Source organism: Suricata suricatta, chromosome 16 (genome assembly GCF_006229205.1).
Source record: "Suricata suricatta isolate VVHF042 chromosome 16, meerkat_22Aug2017_6uvM2_HiC, whole genome shotgun sequence".
Lineage (NCBI taxonomy): Eukaryota > Metazoa > Chordata > Mammalia > Carnivora > Herpestidae > Suricata > Suricata suricatta.
In genome coordinates, this window is record NC_043715.1 from 18,550,557 (window position 1) to 18,568,862 (window position 18,306).

The 18,306-nt window shown below is 51.2% G+C and overlaps 1 protein-coding gene across 4 annotated transcripts in view; it reads left to right on the top strand.

Moving 5' to 3' along the window:
* TK2 (thymidine kinase 2) overlaps positions 1-18,306 on the top strand; it is a 32,016-nt gene that overhangs the window by 165 nt on the left and 13,545 nt on the right. For all 4 annotated transcript variants that reach the window (XM_029926502.1, XM_029926505.1, XM_029926503.1 and 1 more), the window contains exons 2-7: positions 1-133; positions 1,028-1,065; positions 4,097-4,171; positions 7,340-7,393; positions 10,259-10,348; positions 12,201-12,274. In XM_029926502.1, the coding sequence (XP_029782362.1) occupies positions 19-133; positions 1,028-1,065; positions 4,097-4,171; positions 7,340-7,393; positions 10,259-10,348; positions 12,201-12,274 (446 nt within the window). In that variant the 5' untranslated portion in view covers positions 1-18. The remainder of the gene's footprint in view (positions 134-1,027; positions 1,066-4,096; positions 4,172-7,339; positions 7,394-10,258; positions 10,349-12,200; positions 12,275-18,306) is intronic.

Genomic DNA, 18,306 nt, shown 5'->3' on the forward strand with positions numbered 1-18,306 from the left:
GGAGCCGCCCGCCGGGCTATGCTGCTGCGGCCGCTGCGGTCCTGGGCCGCCCAGGCGCTGCGGCGCGAGGGGTCTGGGAGCCCCGCCGCGGGTCCCCGGACTCGGGGGGCGCAGTGCCGGGCCTGGCCTCTGGGTACGCGTCTCTCCGTTCCATCTCCAGCGACCGGCGCCTTGGGTCTCAGCGGCTGTCCGTCTCACTCCCCGCCCTCCGGCCTGAACCCGAAACTACTCCGAGTCGCCGAGATTCCTCCCGGCGGCTGCGGGGGCGTGGAGGGGCGAGGGCAATCATTGGCAGCTACCCAGGACCCCAGTCGGCCGCCAGTGGGTGGGGCCTGGGGGCTCAGGCCCCTCTCTGGTTCGGAGTTGGGGAGCCCTCTAGAGAGCAGAAAGATCCTCCACCCGCCGCGAGTGCGGGCTGCTCCAGTCCCAGTCTCACCCCCGGGTCCTGATTCTTTTTGGCCTTGGGGAAGACAGAGGCTGGCAGCTGCAGTGAACAAGTTCCCAGTGGGTGGTGGTTAGACTCTGAGCCTTCCTGCTCGCCCTGGGACTAGAGACTTCCCCTTTCCAAAACGGGAGCCACCATAATAGCCAAATCCTAGCGTTCTTTGGCCTTGGGTTGTTGGGTGGCACCTGTGTGGTGGGTGGGCCAAGGTGTCAGCCCTGGGCTGAAACCCACTCTGGAGGCTACTCTGTGTTTGAACTTGCTGGACCCATCTGTGAGGATCACAAATATGAACTGTGTGGAAGATGGAAAGTACGGGACACTAAGTGAAAAAAGCTGAGCACAGTTGGGGCCCACAGGTGCCAACAGGCCCAGCAGCAGCTGCAGTGTCATATGTAGGTAAACAGCAGTGGTGGGTCTGTCTCCATCCACCTACGGAGGGACTTAGATGTCACTGGAAAACATTTTTAGGCCAGGGAGTAAGCATAAACATTACTGTTTTTGTGGTGGTTTTGAAAATTAGGACAAAGAAGAGTGAATTATTTAAAACTGACTTTAAAAATTGATATCCTTTTTTTTTTGTAGATAAACATAGAGAAAATGAAAAAGAGAAAAAATCAGTGGTAAGTCCTTCATTTATGTGCACTCCTCAGTGTAGGATTATGTATATATAGAGAACAGGGGGGGTTAATGTATACTCGGGAAGAGAGAAGAGTGAAGAAATATATGCACATAGTAAAAAAACAGAAGAGGATCTCCAGGGATGAGGAAGTCTGTCTCCACCCTTGGGCCTCAGACCCCCTTCCCAGAGGCCGCCTCTTATGAGGTTCCATGTCAAGAGTCTATGCTGGTAGGAGAATACATGTATTCACAGCCTTTAGGTAGATTTGGAGTGTCAGCTTGAATAATTACAAAGGGATTTGAAAAATGCTCACCTTTGTGGCAAAGACTGGTTTCACCTTGGGTTAGTGGGTGGCAGCCTGGCAGTGAGGAGGGTCTGCTGACTGCGGCTCCCTGTCCTCCAGGGCTGAGACTGGCAGGTGGGTGGGGGGTCTCAGAGAGAATCCCTGTAGGTCCACAGGCATGGCTTCAGCCAGTGTAGTGACTTTGAGATGCCAGTTCTGGCGTGGGACTGGGAGCGGTGTGAGGTTGAAAGTCAAAGGAGGGCCAAGCTGGCCATGTTCGTGGGGATGTTAAGCTGGCTGGAGTGGGAGACAATATTTTGGTTACCATCAATCCAGAGGCTCAGTTCCTTGAGGGAGCTAGAAGTCGGTAGCTTCTGTGGCTCAGAAGAAAGTGACTTGGTGAGTGGTGGCAGGAATACCTTGGCTGGGATCTGCAGAGGGCGGACAGGCAAGCGAGCTCCCTGGGGTATTCCGGGTGATGGAGAGGGCCTGGGATGGACTAGAGTTACCCGGAGAGGATAAGAGGTGATTGAAAACCTTGAGATTGACCAAAGTGTGCTGAAATGAGAGGTGGGGTGGGTTCTGGCACCCCAGAAGGAGAAGGGAGTGTTATGTTGAGCTGGATGGGAATTCATACATTATTGTGCTATCAGTTATAGCTAGGCACTGATACGAGCCAGACTTACCCTGGCTGCTTTTGGGGTATGGTTGGACATGCCCCCAGGCACACAGTAGGTCCATCAGAAATGGTATGGAGCCTGCATTTAGGCCCATGGCTATTCTTAGTTCTCCAAAGATTTGAATGTGCCTGTGTGCATCTGGGGACCAAGCAACCCCTGTCATTAGTGAATATCTGGTCTGATGAGGGAGACAGCAAGAAATAGGGCCATGGTGGATCTAGAACAGCAGTGACTGTGGGGACTATGAGTAAGGGGCAGAGCATCCAGAGGACAGTGACTGAGGGGAGCCTTGAGGCCTCCTGGGAGATGAAGGGAAGGAGGGTGCTGGAGTATTGGAGCAGAGGGAGCTGCAAGCGTGAGTCATGGAAGGAAGAGACCCCACAGGCCCAAGGCTTTGGCCGGTCCCCCAAGAGCTGGCATGGGGGGAGTGGAGACAGGTCCCAACACCTGGAGCCACTGAAAGAGTTTGCCTCTCAGGAGGAGATGGTGGTGGGCCATGGGTGGGGTTGAGGGGCCAGACTGGAAGGGGGGAGGCCAGCGGGGAGGCTGCTCTAGCCACATGGGGTATGGGTCTTGGAGACAGGCCCACCCTCTGCAGATGAGTAGGAAGTAGGGCCCAGAGGAGTTGCTGAGTGACTGAGTGAGGTTAGAAGACACCAGGGTGTTGGGGTGTCTGGGTGGGTGGTGCAGCCTTTTGTGAGGCCTGGAACAGGAACAGGGGCCATATGTAGGTGCTGGGAGGTGACAAACTGAGGTGGAGATGTCCCACCAGACAGGACACTTCGAGTCCTCATCTGTGCTGACCTGCAACTGAGTAGTCACCGCCACAGAATAGGAACAGGTACTTTTGGAAGAAAGTCTCGTTCAAGCAATCTGTTTCCTGCAGTGAACAGGAAAGAAACGGAGTCTGTGCAGAACAGTGTCAAGGGTTAGCTCGTCCTCATTTTCTAGGAAGAGAAAAAATTGTTTCCTTTGAAGAACAGCAATAAAACATCACATCTGTTAGTTGCCCTGATGGGATCCGCCTTTTGTGCACTCTGTTGAGTTCATGTTACCGTTTTGAGTTCTAAGGGAATGAGCTGGCATCTGTTAGAAGTCTGCTTGTCTAGCCCTCCTGCATACTTGTAAGGATCAGGACAGGATGAAATATTCACAGCTGTCTGGCAATTTATACTGGGGGGAACAAGGTGAGATGGCCCACTGTGACCCCGTGTTTTACGTGGGGTGTGACTGAGGCTTTCCTGGGGTCGTGAAAAGGGATCTGCCGGACCTAGGTGTGATTCCATCTCTGGCCTCCATCAGGCCCGGTGCCTTGGACAAGTCATCCACGTGGTCCACATGTCTCTGGGGGCTTCCAGCCTGAGTTTAAAGGTCACTGTGCTCTGATGGCTGTCTGTGAGCCCTCTCTCCCTGTTCAGTTAGTGTGAGCAGAGTGGGGGTTCCATCTCTCCTCTCGGCTTTGTTCCCTTCTATGAGCCTTATGCTTCACTTATGTGAAAGTATTAGGGCCCGTTGCCTGGGTTCTGGCAAAGTTAAGTATGGTAATGGTATATGTTACCCATCTTCTGGCCTGGCCTTCTGCAAGGTGTTCAAGCAGGTCATTCACTCCTGTCTGAATACTTTCCAGTCCATGGCCGAGTGTGTTCTTCTGTGAAAAGCATTGAGTTAAGTTCAAGGTAACATATACATGCTTCCCAGCCTCAAAGCCATTAGGCTCTGGTTAAGGAGGCCGAACACTTAGGCCTAAAATCTGATGGTCTAAGGGGTTGAGCAAGTAAGGGAAGGGCAGAGCAAGGGTGGCCAGTGGCAAGCAATGTATGACCTAGAGGTAATATAAGGGAAGGTCTGCCCTGGAGGGCAGTGGCCCAGTGGCCACCAGGGGTGGGAATCCGTTTCTTACTACTAATGGTGGGACCTCGGAGTTTCCTGTGGAGTGAATTTTGTGTATACATTGAAGTCTTGGGCTGAACCGGTTATGCTGTTCACCTGAGCCCTTCCCTCGACATTCTTCCCTGATACTCCTCTAGATGCTTGATTTCTGGTTCTAATGTACGTTTGTCTTTTGTTAGATCTGTGTTGAGGGCAATATTGCAAGCGGGAAGACGACGTGCCTTGAGTTCTTCTCCAACACCGCCGGGATTGAGGTAGGGTCCACACTGGATTTCAAGGAACCCGTAAAAGCTTGATGAAGTGACTGGTAGAGGGTGTAGACCAGTCATATCCAATAGAAATATAGTGCAGGCCACATATGTGATGTACAATTTCTAGTGGTTTTTCTAAAAAAAAAAAAAGCAAACCTCATAATATTTAATTTTACATAAAATATTCTGAGTGTTGTGTCAACATGTAATCAACATAAAAATCATCAATGAACTGTTTCACATTCTGTTTTTCATGCCAGGTCTTTGAAATCTAGAATGTGTTTTATAGTTACAATTTGGACTAGTCACACTGAAGTTTGTAATAGCTCCACGTGACGCATGGCCACCGTGTCGGACAGTGCAGGTGTAGACTTCCCTGCACACTGATTAAGAGGGGTCTGCGTGTGGAAAAGGAAGTCAGACTGTTGGGAGTGGGGAGCAGATTATGGTGTTACATCTGTGATACCCATGGCCACGCTGGGGAGTATTGCCATGGGAAGCCAGTGAACGTGATCTCTAGTTCATGTACAGCCCAGTCACTCCAAATACCCTCACAGACATTTAGGAGGTGCTTCTACACTAAGACCTGACTTTTCTTCCTGGTAGATTTTAGCAGTGTCATTTTTTCTGCTTCTGGCTCTTTTGTTGTGACTATATAGATCATACAATTTTCATACCTTTGGAGTCTTTTCTTTCTTTCTTTCCTTTCCTGCATTTTACTTCTATTAAACAGAGATATGGTTTAGTAAAAAGAATAAACATTCTGTAGCCCTTGTCTTGATTGTGCAGGAAAGAGTTCACAGGCCCAAGACTGCTGTCCCTGGAGAGGCTTGCTTACAAAGTTGGTCCTTGGCTGGCGTGTAGGAACTTTGATTTTGGGAGAGTTTCACCATTTCCTCATGGATAGAAATGGCTCTCTGTGCCTAACCTGTGTGCAAACAATATGGTTTATTCTGGAGTCTGAGAGTTTTGGATGTGCCAGCCAGAGACTGCCTACGTTCCTGAGCTCTGATGAAAACCCTGAACTCCCAGGCTCAGGCCAGCTTCCCTGGCGGAACACCACCTCACACGTCTTGTCACAGCTGCCGCTGGGCAGACACAGAATCTGAAGACAGGCTCCAGGCTCTGGGCTAGCTGTAAAGTGCTTCCTGGGCAACTCCCCTGGATGAGGCCCTCTGGACACTTGTGCCTGGTTTCCTTGTAACTTGCTTTGTGCACCTTTTTTCTTTACTGATTTTGTTTTGTGCCTTTTCTCTGTATCAAATCTCAGCTGTGAATACTATTATATGCTGTGTCCTGTGAGTCCTCCCAGCGAGTCATCAAACCTTGGGAGGCAGGGATCGCAGAGACTCCTGATACCCCTGAGTGATGTAACGCCACATGGCACTTTAGGAACCCTTATGTTCTTATGTAAGACCTTGGAGCCACTGAACAACAAAAATAAAAATGACAACGAGGGGGTTCACATACATTGAGGGTAATACTATATGTTAGGCACTGTGTTGAAGCTTCAATATGTTATCTAATTGATTTCATCCTCATAAGAGTAGCCTCTGTGAGGTAGGCGCAATTATCACCTCATTTGCAGAGGAGGAAATTGAGGCTCAGTGAGGTTAAATGAATGGCCACGGTCACACACTGCTAGTGTGTGGCTGAATGTCAGGAGCCTCCAGGAGCCACTCCCTTGTTGACTGCCTCCAGGAGCCACTCCCTTGTTTGGTTTTCCTGTAGCACGAAGGCCTTTGGTGGCTTCAAGGCTTTTTTTTTTTTTTAATGTCTCTATTAATTTTTGAGAGAGAGAGTGAGCAGGGGAAGGTCAGAGAGAGAGAGGGAGACACAGAATCTGAAGACAGGCTCCAGGCTCTGGGCTAGCTGTTAGCACAGAGCCTGACGCAGGGCTTGAACCCACAAACGGTGAGATCATGACCTGAGCCGAAGTCGGACGCTCAACTGACTGAGCCACCCAGGCACCCTGGCCTTTGGTGGCTTCAGGAAGAACTCCCTTAGCTTTCAGATCTCAGCTCATGCCCTTTGACCTCCCCAGCTAGGTTACCCTCCTTGGTGTAGATTCTTCTGCCCCTCTGTATCTTTGTTTTACATCTCTTCTTGGAGTTTGAAAATACGTGATTTCTGTCATGATCTGATTAAGGTCTGCTTCTCCCGGTAAGTTTAAAGTTCCGTAAAAGCAGAGGCGGAGGTTTTTCTTCTTGCCTAGCATGGCACCTGGCACAGCGAGTCCTCAGTAAATGGTGGATGGCCGTGCCACAGATGGAGCCCAGGTTAAGGCTGCCTGTGACCAGCCTCTGATGGGCCTGAATGGTGCAGCATATGCTCCTCAGGACAGAAACGGAGTGCTGAGAGGCAGGGAATGATTCACAGAGGAAGGGATATTTGAACTGAATTTTGAAGGATGTATACGAGTTTTCTATGTAACGACAGTTGATGTGAACTGAGGTGAGATGGGCACACTGGGCAGAAGGAACAGCATGAGCAAAGGCACAGAGGTGTAAAAGGTCAAGGGACATTACTCCTCAGGGGTTCCGTGCATTGCTTTCCTTTGGTCTTTTGTGACCTATAGAACCTGCTTACATGCACTTTCAGGCCCCCAGATGGCTCCAGGCACCCTCAGATTCTTGGCCCTGAGAGTGCCCTTTAAATCCTTTCCACCACATACCTGTGCCCCAGAAAGACCCTGGCACAGTGTAGGGAGTAAGCTAATGCAACGTGACTCTTTAGCTGTCAGTGTGCCCAATGCAAAATTCAAAGGAGGAAATGGAGGCAGAGCAAATTGTCGAGGTCATGGGAGAGCCCCCAGGCTGGGAAGCCGGGCTTCAAACTACAGCCGGAGGTGTCCCAAGCAGCTTCTCTCTTGGCTTCTCTCCCTTGTCGGCCCAGCCTGGCATGGGGACAGTACGGGCTGGGATGGAACACGTGGAGGAGATACTGAGAGAACTTGCCTGGCCCGCAGCTCCCAGGGCACCTGGAAGGGGTGTGTGTGTGTATTCTTGTATACAGGGATGAACAGAGTTCCCAGGTCATTTTTGGAAGTCCTGTGAGAAAGCCATGTCTAGATAGAGTTGTGGCTTCGCAGAGAGGGTTGCCCAACTGGGTCTACCCTGGGTGCCCAAATCTTGTGGAGCAGCAGACTTCTGATATTTTCTTTCCTTGCAGGTGTTACAGGAGCCAGTGCCCAAGTGGAGAAATGTCCGTGGCCATAATCCTCTGGTGGGTATGCTATCTTCTGCGTGAACTGCCAGCATTGGCTTAAGTGCCTGGGGATGGCATGCCAGTGATTGAGCCTGCCCGCTCCCTGCACAGGTGTTTTCCTAGCTCTTAGCTGGGGTGGAGGAGAAGAGGGAGGGGCGAATGGAATATGGGAGCATATTGGTGTTCTGAGGTAAAGGAGCTCTGAGGCCTGGCTTGGCATTTGCAGATCACAGGAACCTCCTGTCAACTATGCCAAACTGTCCCAGGTGGTCAGCCTCAGCTGCCAGGGGTGTCCATTTCTTGCCGCTCATTCTACCCCTACCCTCTCCCAGAAGGAACCCAGTAGAATGTATGTGTCCCCGAGGACCTGCCTCTAAGTAACCAGGTTGCTTGGTAAACCTCTGATTTGGGTTTGCACTTGGCAATGTCCTAGGGCTGAATTTGGCTCACCCTGAAGCTACCTGTTGCTTTCCCAAGGGTAGACCTAGCAAGCAGGGGCTATGGTGTGCTTGAGCCATTTTCCCTCCCATCCCCATGCGAAGGCTCTGCTCTGGTTGCTTGAAAGAGATGGGTGGAGTTTGAGTCCAGTAAGAGGGAGCTTAAGAAAGGGATTTTGCTATTAACAATAGCCAAATCATGGAAAGAGCCTAAATGTCCATGAACTGATGAATGGATCAAGAAGATGTGGTATATATATATATATATATATATACAATGGAGTACTACATGGCAATGAGAAAGAATGAAATCTGACCATTCGTAGCAAAGTGGATGGGCCTTGAGGGTGTCATGCTAAGCGAAATAAGTCAAGTGGAGAGGGAAAGATACCATGTGTTTGCACTCAGGTCTAACAGGAGAAACTTAACAGAGGACCATGGGGGAGGGAAAGGGTGGGAAAAGTTAGGGAGAGGGAGGAAGGCAAATCATGAGAGACTCTTGAATACTGAAAATAAACTGAGGGCTGAAGAAGGAGGGGGAAAGGGGAAGGGGAGTGATGGCCATGGAGAGGGGCACTTGTGGGGAAGAGCACTGGGTGTTATATGGAAACCAACTTGACAATAAACTATAAATAAAAAAATAATAAAGAAAATTAATCTAAAAAGAAAGGGAGGGATGTTGGTTCTGGGCTCTTGCCCTGTAATGTAGGGATGACTAGTTTTATTTTTTGGGTGTGGAAACTGCAGCTGAAATAAGTTGCCCAAGGTCATGTACTGTTGGTAAATGACAGACCTAGTAGGTCTGACCTGTGCACCAGGGGGAGCTTGCTAGCTCCTCATTTCTAGCAACACAAGTGACATTTGTGTGGTTCATTAGACTCCAAGTTCCACTAGTGGCAGGGACTGTGTCCACTTTGGCCGACTGTTTGCTACAACATAGTGCTCTTTCAGGCACCTGGTAGGTGCTCATTCATTCTTTCTTTCATTCATTCCAGTATTTATTGAATGCCTGCCATGTGCCAGGCACAGTTTAGACTCTGGAGCAGTGAGCAACTCAAAGTTCTTGCTCTCTTGGCCTTAATATTCACGTGTGGGGACATGGAAGACAGTTTGGTATGTGATTTGGTAGGTGGTGAGGGGACCTGTGAAGACATCTGGCAAAAGGTTATTAATTAAATAGGGCAGAAGTTCTCAGAGCCTTTGAATAAGAATCCCAGAGACATGAAAAGAGTTTCACCTCTGTGCACGTGGGAGAAGACGGAAAGTCCTTCTGTTCGGGCATAACAAACCTCTGAAACATTCTCTTCAGGCATAACAAACCTCTGAAACATTCATATTCTTTAGGAACCAGCTAAGATAATTAGGTCATAGATGTTAGGGCTCAGAGGTGACATTGCATAGGACACAGTCCCAGTTTCAGGAGTATGAGTCTCCTCAGGACAAGAAGCATCTCCAATGACAGTTTTATAATACAGAATATGATAGAATTAGGTATTTTTATACACGTTTCCACTCTGGACAGCAGGGCAAGATTGGTAGTTTTGTGAAAAGTCTCAATTCATCACTTTATCTGAATTGGCTTTCTGATGCAGGAAGATGTTTGTTTGTTCAGTCTTCAGACAGGGAGTATTTCTCCTAAGCTTTCTGAGATTTTCTTTCACCTGCCGGTAGGAGTCTGCAGTTTTCTATGCAGAGCACTGAAATTCCATTAGTTAGCACCAAGAGACGGGGGTGGGGGAGCAAAATTGGAAAAGAGCAGTATTTAAGATTATTAGCAAATGGAATATGAAACATGGACTGTTTTATATATACAGGCAACAGAGAATGATGGGCATGGGGCTGATCTTTTAGATAGGAGACTTGGGGAAGGCATCTCCGCTAAGGGGACACTTGAGCACAGACGTATTAAACATAGGGAGTGAACAGTGCAGATTTCTGGAGCAAGAGTGTTCAGTTAGAAGGCATAGCAAATGCAAAGGCCCTGAGGTGGGGTCATGCTTGGGTGTTTGGGGGAACACTCAGGAGGTTCATATAGTTGGAGGCACATTGAGTCAGAGGGAAGATGGTAGGAGACAAGGGAAGATGGAAGTGATTTCCTGGGGGACATCAGAGAAGAGTGGAACAATAGAGCTGAGTGAGGTTTAACAGGCTCACTTTGAGTGCTGGATAGAGAGCTGACCGCAGGGGACTCAGTAAACACTGAGTGACTGAGTGAGTGCTCGCTGGGACTCTATATAGGCCCCTATCACAGTTGTTATGTGGTTGTCCTATAATTGCTCCAGTGTCTGTCCACACTGTCCTGAGAGCCCGGCAGCCACAGTGGCTTCATCTCTGGCCCCACTGCAGCCCCACGTGGGTTTCATGAGATGGCCATCAGTGACTGAAGAGATCAGAGTCCTACAGCTTGAGCTTTTTGGGGTAAAGTGCTGTGTTCTCCCTCCTGCAGGGTCTGCTTTACCGCGATGCCAGTCGATGGGGCTTCACGCTGCAGACGTACGTGCAGCTCACCATGCTGGACCACCACACTCGTCCCCAGGTACATTTTGGATGCTCAGCTTCAGCGGGTATATGATTGCCCGGGAGGGGAACCTTGCAAGGAAGCCTCTCTGGACCTTCAGCACTGCTCAGCCTTCTCTGTCTCTGGGGCCAAAGCTTCCTGTTCCCACAGCTCTAAGGTCCAGCCCCCAGTGCCCTCACCCACCAGCCTCAGCTAGCCACTGTTGGTAGGGACGCCCCTGTGAGCCCGAGTCTTCACGACCCGACCCCTTCTGGCTCAACATTATTTAACTCAGCACTCCTCCAAGTGTGCCTAGACCTGGAGCAGCAGGGGCCCCTGGAAACTTGTTGGAAATGCACATTTTCTAGCCCCATCCCAGACCTGCTGAATCAGAAATTCTAGAGAGGAGGCCCAGCCATCTGTGGTTTATCAAGCTCTCCAGGTGATTTTAATGCATGCTTTGTCTGCATGTGTGAGAACCACTAATCTAACCTTCACCCTTGACTGTTGGTTCAAATTTTGGAGAGAAAATATATGATTGGCTCAGCTTGGTCCCTGTGTGTGCCCCTGGGCCATTCAGGTGTTGGTGTAGATCACAGGGCACAAATATGCTGCTTAGACTCCCTCTTAGCTGGCATGCAAATAGGGACCGAGTCTCTTAAAAGAGCTGACTGAAGAGAGCCGATTGGCACCCGTGGTTCAGAATTGTGAGCACGACCTGGAAGACCGGCTGTGGATACTGGCCGTGAAGGAGGCGGGAGATCCCTACAGCCCGTTAGGTTGACACGGCCACTCGGCTGAGTGATTTGATAAAGAGCTGGGCAGTTGTGACTACAGCTGTCCTACAAATCTGCGTCTTTTAAAGATGGAAAGATGAGCAGAACCGTATGAATTTCTGTCTCCCCAAATACCGGTCTAAATGATACAGGTCAGAGCATCTGAGGTTGGCACTTAACCCCTTTACTCACCCTATTTTTCCTGAGCAGGGACTCAACTGCAAGTCTAAATGGTGTCTAATGTATCTGAATATAGGGGGACATAGGTGTGATTCTCTGTTTAAGGAAATCTGCCATGAGAGAGGAAGAAAGATGGACAGACCAGGAAGGAGGAATGGAAGGAGAGATGGATGAGTGGGGAGCTAGCAACACATGGGCAGCAGAGGGTTATAAGTGAGGATGGGATGGAAAAAATGGATAGGAAGATGGATGGACAGACAAACACACAAGAAGAGAGTCAGGAAAGTCCTGGGTTATGGCTTTGAATGTGCCTCTGATTTGCTAGTCCAGGTCCCATGGGTGCTGAGTGGGAGCAGTGTTTGCTCACTTGGGCACAGTCCTTCCCAGTTTGCACAGGGCTGCAGTGAGCAGTCCTGTGCAGAGGCACAAAGGTCTCACATCTTTGTGGGGTTCCAGAAGCCAGGCCCTCAGAAACTGACGGCAGAGTCCCCAGAATGTCATGCGCACTCCAGCCCTCTCGGGGCTTTACCTCCAGCATACAGGGCCCTCTACTTAAGCAAACGCACACCATTTAGCTCCCTAATTACTGCATTTTCCACTTGACAGCACTCTGCTGGACAGCACTTGGTTGTTTTTGTAGCACTTCCTCAAATTGATAATCCATTTGAGCCTGGCCTCTCCTGTGAAAGAGGCAGTTGCTGATGAGCCCTCTGTCCCTGCATTGCTGCATCGGCCATGGAGCTTTGGGGTGTGGGGAGGGTCTGGGACTGGGGGCGGAGCACAGCTGAGCCCCATGTTAGACCAACATTTCTGCTCTGGTGACTGCCTCCTCATCCCAGGGCTTCTCTGTTCTTGCGTTCAGCGTGGACCGTAGGCGAGGGGCATCCTTCAAGCCTTCCTGACCTGAGACAGTGAATCACTTTGCTTTCTTTTAGACATCACCAGTACGATTGATGGAGCGGTCGATTCACAGCGCAAGATATGTTTTTGTAGAGAACCTGTATAGAAGGTACCGTAGTTTACACAGTTGATAAATTATTAAACCCTTAAGTTTTTAGAAATGAAGTTGGAACTTGTTTACCCATGTGACAGTTACTGAGGACCTGCTGTATTGTCTCTGTTATGGACTGTCATTGTCCTGCTGTGTACCAGCCACCCACGACGGCTCGGTGGCAGACAGCTTCCTGCGTGGAATGCTCAGTCATCTAGGGTGGCCAACCAGGCGGTGGCTCTGCTGTCCATGATGTCTGGGGGTCAGCTGGTCCAGGATGGCTCCTGCAAGGGTGACTGGGGTGACTCAGCTCTCTTCTCGTTGCCTCTCATCCTCCTCCTGGGAGCAGCAAGCTAGCCCGGGCATTCACTCTCACGGTGGTGGTGGAGAGCACAGGCCCCAGCAGAAAGGCACGAGCACTTCCCAGGCTTCCGCTGCACCTTTGCTGACCTCTTATTGGCCAAAACAAGTCGCACCAGTGGACCCCATCTGAGAGGTGGGGAGGGCCCATGTGGGTCACATGACAGAGTGGGAGGCTCTGGGGCAGCCAGGCTGTTCTCATTTCACCCCAAACCATCTTCTGTCCTTCTGGGAGTGGACTCTGTCATATAGACATGGTTAGGGGACTTCTGGTGGCCCACAGTGCTGAGGCCTCAGAGGCTTGGGACCCTCCTGACTTCTGTGCTCAGTTTGCTGCTGATCTGACGGATCTTAGGCGGATGGGCTGCCGGCTGGGGCCTGCGGGCTGGTCTACATGCCAGCCTCCCCTCCCTCTCCTCTGTACCTGTCCTAAGTGTCGCCTCTCCCAGCCCTCCCCAACCACCCTGTCTGGATGGTTCCAACGTCTTTCTTATTTTTAATTACTGCTGTTGGACTTTCTTTATGTTTAAGACACCTTCTGATTCAGTTGAATCATATGAAATGGTTAACATTTGGCCTACAAAAGTGGCAGTTACATATAGTTCAACCTTGTCTATATTTATTTTTTCAGTTGTCTGTTGCAGGTCCCCTGCACAGCCCCCGCCAGCTGGACCATAAGCTCCTTGACAACTGGGGTCATATGGCAGGTGTACTTGCCTAGAATGGACACAGCATGGGGCCGGCACCTGGGCCATGTCGTGAGCCCTTGCTGGGTGATGGGACTTGGAGCCGTTCTGGGCTCCGCTGCCTGACACGTTTCCCAGGCTGTGGCCCCAGCTGTTTCAGACCCTCTCCTTTGAGGGGACCACTAAGACGGCTTCTCCCATTGGTCCCGAGCTGGTGTGGGTTGTGCCTGTCTGCCCCCCAAAATGACAGCCTCTGCTCCCATCCATTCCGAGCATTAGACTCATGCCACTGGGTCAGGACAGCAGCCAGGGCGAGTCCTGACTGTAACTTTGTCCCCCGACCTTCCAGCAGGAGTGGTCCTGATGCTCGAGCCCCGGCCTTCCCCAGCTGCGTGCGGTTTCAGTGGGGCCCAGGTGTCCACTAGGCTTTCCTTTGCCCCCTGCTCATCAGTGCCTCTGCCAGAGGGACGACAGGCAGAAAAGAGAAAAGAAAGAACAGAGAAGCCCTGCTTGTGTTTGTTTATTGCTCTGACGGGTGGACCCTGGGCAGCGGGGTGGGACTTCACCTGGTGAGGCTTTCTGCCTTGTCATTGTTTTCAGCTTGGCCATTTCTCTGTGGCAGCCACTGGCTCTTTTTGAAGAGGGAAACCTGGATTGGAATGACCAGAGGCTCAGGGGAGAGGGTGAGGTGAGGCGTTCGGGTGTCTGCCGCCCGCCCTGCTCTGGAATTTGCTGTCTTTGTGAGCAGAGCTGATTTCCTAAACCTCCCTGAGCCCTTCTTATCTCTAATTCCCCGTCCATCTCTGGAGAGCCTATGGAATAGTTGCCTAGTTTAGGTTTTGTGCCCCTTATGCAGGTTCTTGTCTATCCTGGTCTTCACCAAATTGCCAGTTAACCCCCGCAGCCCCTGTGTGCTGGCTGCCCAACGCCTGGCAAGTTTCCCCAGGAGCCATTTGTCTCTGCCTGTCCCAGGAGGCCATTTTAGCCGATGTCGTGGGCTTTGGTTACTCACACCCCTAGTTGTTCATTCCAGCAATTCTGATGGGTGGTTCTGATTTCCTAATCTCTGCAGCTGTGCTTGAGGTCATAGGTCCAGAAAAGGTGGGTCTTGCCTTGGGCTGTTTTGTGGGTAATGTAGGAAAAGACCATAGCTTTTAATTTGTCTTGAGCTGTTGTCTTGCCCTGTTAGCCTCCTATTTATCCCTCCCCTGGTCCTCCCAGAACGCCTGGCATCTGTGGTTAGGATTTCAGTGGAACAGTGAACCACAGAAATTTTCCGCGTCCCTGTTTTTGTTCTCGGGATCTAATTGTTTCAAGTTCATGCAGCCTTCAGAAAGCCTAGCTTTCCCTGAGGACCTTGTTGGAGCCTTGAGACTGGTTGCTGGTATCACTTGATTGAGTCTAAAAGCTGTTGGTTGGTGAATGGCCTTGGGCACTCCAGAGGCTGCTGGGAACACGGTGGCAGCCTTGGGGGGCAGGCCATCTGCCACTTCGGTTTCAGGGAGATGGGAGAAGGTGGTGCTCCGCAAACGCTTTCACTGAAGCCCTCCAGAGGCCAAGGAATGCTCACACAGGTGGCTGCTTCGCCACTTGGCCTCCGAGCCTGTAGAAGCCCACTTGCAAACTGGGAGTTGCTTTGAAGTCCCCTCTTTTATCTTAAAAATTCATGTGGATTTTGCATTCTGTTCTATAATGTGTTCTTCTGTTTGTATCTGTGACAAACGCCATGCTGAGCATGTGGTGTGGAGTACCCCCTCTCTTGTCATGTGCCCAAGAGTCCCCAGATTCTGGAGGTGGGGAACTCAAGCAGAGGGGCTCTGAGAAGGACCTTCACCATGCGGGGGATTCGGCTGTGACCTAGACCAGGTCAGCTGTCACATGCCCTGTAAATGAGGGCATTTGCTCAAGTGTTTGAGGGGCAGGCCAGGAGCTACATATACTGGCTGGTTCTTCACGCTCCTCCTCTTTGAGTCCTCAGGGCAGCCCTGTCACATAGGTACTATGGACCCTGTTTGGCAGAGCAGGAACTGAGATGGGCGCAGAAGACCCATGCTCCGTCCTGACCAGGCGGGTGGCTGAGCAGGGGAGCTGCCATGGGTCTTGCTGCCTGGGGAGCAGTAATGAGGGAGCCGTGAGAGACATCTAGATTTGTCTCCTTAAGGCCAGAGGCTTCAGGCTGGTTGGAGCCCCTGAGGTGCCCACTTAGGGGAGCCAGGCCTCTTTCCACCCAGGCCTTATAAAGCAGGCTTCTTCCAGAGATCACCGTACATCTTATTAACCTGTAGATGCGGCTTTGCTGAGTCTAGGGTGGGGCCTGAGAACCTGCATTTCTAACAAGCACCCTAGGCAGCCACCATCCTGGGAGGAGCACGCTTGGAGGCAAGAGCCCAGTCCTCCATGCTTTCTTGGGGGCAGCCGGCCGCCCTGGTGAAAGTTCTTCAGTGCAGGAGGTGGGGGTCCTGTTCCCTGCATTCCATGCTGTTTGTTCATTTCACATTTGTTGCTTCAAGTTTTAGTTGTTGAGGATTTTGTTGTGTTTTCTTTGTTTTAAGGGTCTCCAGGTTTATTCCTGGGCCAGGAGAGGTACAGCCAGGCGCAGCCATAGCTCAAAGGTTTTCTGTGTGGAGGCACAGTGGAGTGTTTGTAGCCAAAAGCTAAAGAGGTGATGAGTGCAAGGTAGCGTGGAATGTGGGCTTTCTTCTTGGTCGCTCTCCTTCCAATCCCAGCTTTCCTGGGTGCAGTGGATCAGCCACAGTGAAGCGTTACTGAGAAAGGAGATGTTTTGAGAGTTTTCTGTTCCCTGCAAATACGGATTACTGTCCTTTTGAACCTAAGCCAAATGCGTGCTACAACCGAGTGTGGCCGGATCCTTTGCCCTCACCTAAAGTAGGATGTTTCGGTTCCTGCCTGTGGGGAGTTCGGCTGGGTACTAGGAACCCCAGCGTGGCCCCTGTAGAGAGTCAGCTCCTGCCTGAGCTCATGCCTCCCCCTATCCTCAGAGGCTCAAGGAAAAAGCTTCCTGATATGCCCTGAAGGGGGCAGCCCTTCCACAGGACAGGGTACAAGTTGCTGCTGCCCCTTCAATGTTGGGGTTGGTCCTTTTCTCTTTTTTAAAAGCCATTGCGACCTTAGGGCAGGGGGCTGGGTGGAAGGGAGTCTGCCAGGCCACCTACTGGCATTCTGCATCCCCCAAAGCAAAATTTCTTGAAGGTGTCCTTGACTTTTGGACCTTTTACAAGTGGGGAGCTCTCCTAGGGAGAGACCTGCCTCTTCTGGGTCTCCCACTGCAGCGATTTTGGGGTGGGCAGAATGTTATGCTGCTAGGGGTGTGAGAGCAGGGTGTTAATTGCTGAAGAGGAAGATTCCAGTTACATAGCCTCTTTAACAACCCGGCACTTGTGAGGCGTGGGCACCACGCTGAAGTGAAAAGCTGAAGGAGGCCAAAGACACGTAGCTAAAGTGGCCATGCAGGCAATTGTGTGGCCCAAGCCCTGTGGGCTGAATAATTGAATGCCAATGTTTTACCAAATTGGTTGGCATTTTTGAAGAACAGGAGTAGGGGAACTGAGTGGGGCCAGCTGGGGAAATGACTGCTGACTCACCTGGGGTGGGTGGTCAGGGACATTGATTAAGACCCTGCGTTTGGAACCGGAGACAGGCCCTCCTACCACCCTAGCTGGCCTAGGGGCTGGGACCCTTCCCCTGCTCTGGTCCAGACCAGGACCCAGGCGGGGGTCCTGACCCTGAGAGCTGTGCCTGTCTTCCAGCTGAGGCCAGAGAGGCACTGGCGTGTCCAGAGCAGCCCCCTCACTTGACAGACGGGGAGGGCGAGTGATTTAACGGAGAGCATATGGGTTTGGGGGCCACAGAGAGCCAGGCTTTAATTCCTCCTTAGACTGAGGTGTGTTTCACTGCTCTGGGCCTCAGGTTTCCTCATCTGCAAATTTGGGACTAAAATTGACCCTACTAGGTCTTGTGAAAACAAAAGTCAATCATGTATACAGGGAGGCTGGCATGTGAATGTGAGGTTTCTGTTTCTGTTCCAACCTGTGCTGTGCACACTGGGGGCTCTGAAGGCCTCAGGGAGAAGATGGCAGCAGACTGCGCCAAGCAAAACAGCAGGATTCGTGTTGATCCAAGACCTCGGTTTTGCCACCCTGGGAAAGGGGACAAGACCATGAAACCCCCTTAGTCCACCCGTTTCACTGTTGGTGAATTTTCATGTGGTTGGATTTTCTGTAGAGAGGCGCCACCCACTGGGTATTGTGTGGAAGTAAAAGCAGTGACTTGGGGTCACCTTGGTGGCTCAGTCGGTTGGTTAAGTGTGGGCTGGGTTGGGGTGGGACCCCGAGGCCCCTGATCTTGCGTGCTGAGATCATCTGGAGCTGATTTTCAGCGGAGTAGCAGCTCTCAGGCAGGCCCCAGAAACCCCCGCAGGTGTGAGCCCCATCCCTGTGTCTCTGTGACCTTCCCTGCACATCGTGACACTTTTTTCTGGTAGTGCTGGTCTGGTTTTTAGTTAACACTGGGCTGCATGTGTTCTGCATGGTGACTCAGTCCAGCAGTCACAGCTTCAGGGATCTTCCCAGCTCTGGGATTTGGCAGAATCAGCCTTGAGCCTTGTGAAGCTCTCCAGGGCAAAGTCTGATGCCTGATTGCCCAGTGTCGGGTGATTTGGGAGGCGCTAGGCAGCCCTGCCTCTCCCTGTGCTGCTTGCAAGCCCACAGCCCTGTGTTGCTCGTGTGTTCTGTGCCTTCAGGCTTCTCACTCTGTGTTTTAGTGGAGAAGAGGAGGGGCTGATTAGCATCTCCTGTTTGGGAAACGCTCACTCCCTGCTCCTTCCCTCTGAGTCTGTTCTGTTCTGGGCAAGGAAACTGAAACTGGTTATCTTAATGGCAGGCGTCAGGATTGGTTCCACTCAGTGGCTCTGGCCCTGTTTTCCTACTCTTGTGTCTTTCTTGTTCGTGTCCTCAGTATAATTCCCTCATGGGGACAAAATGACTG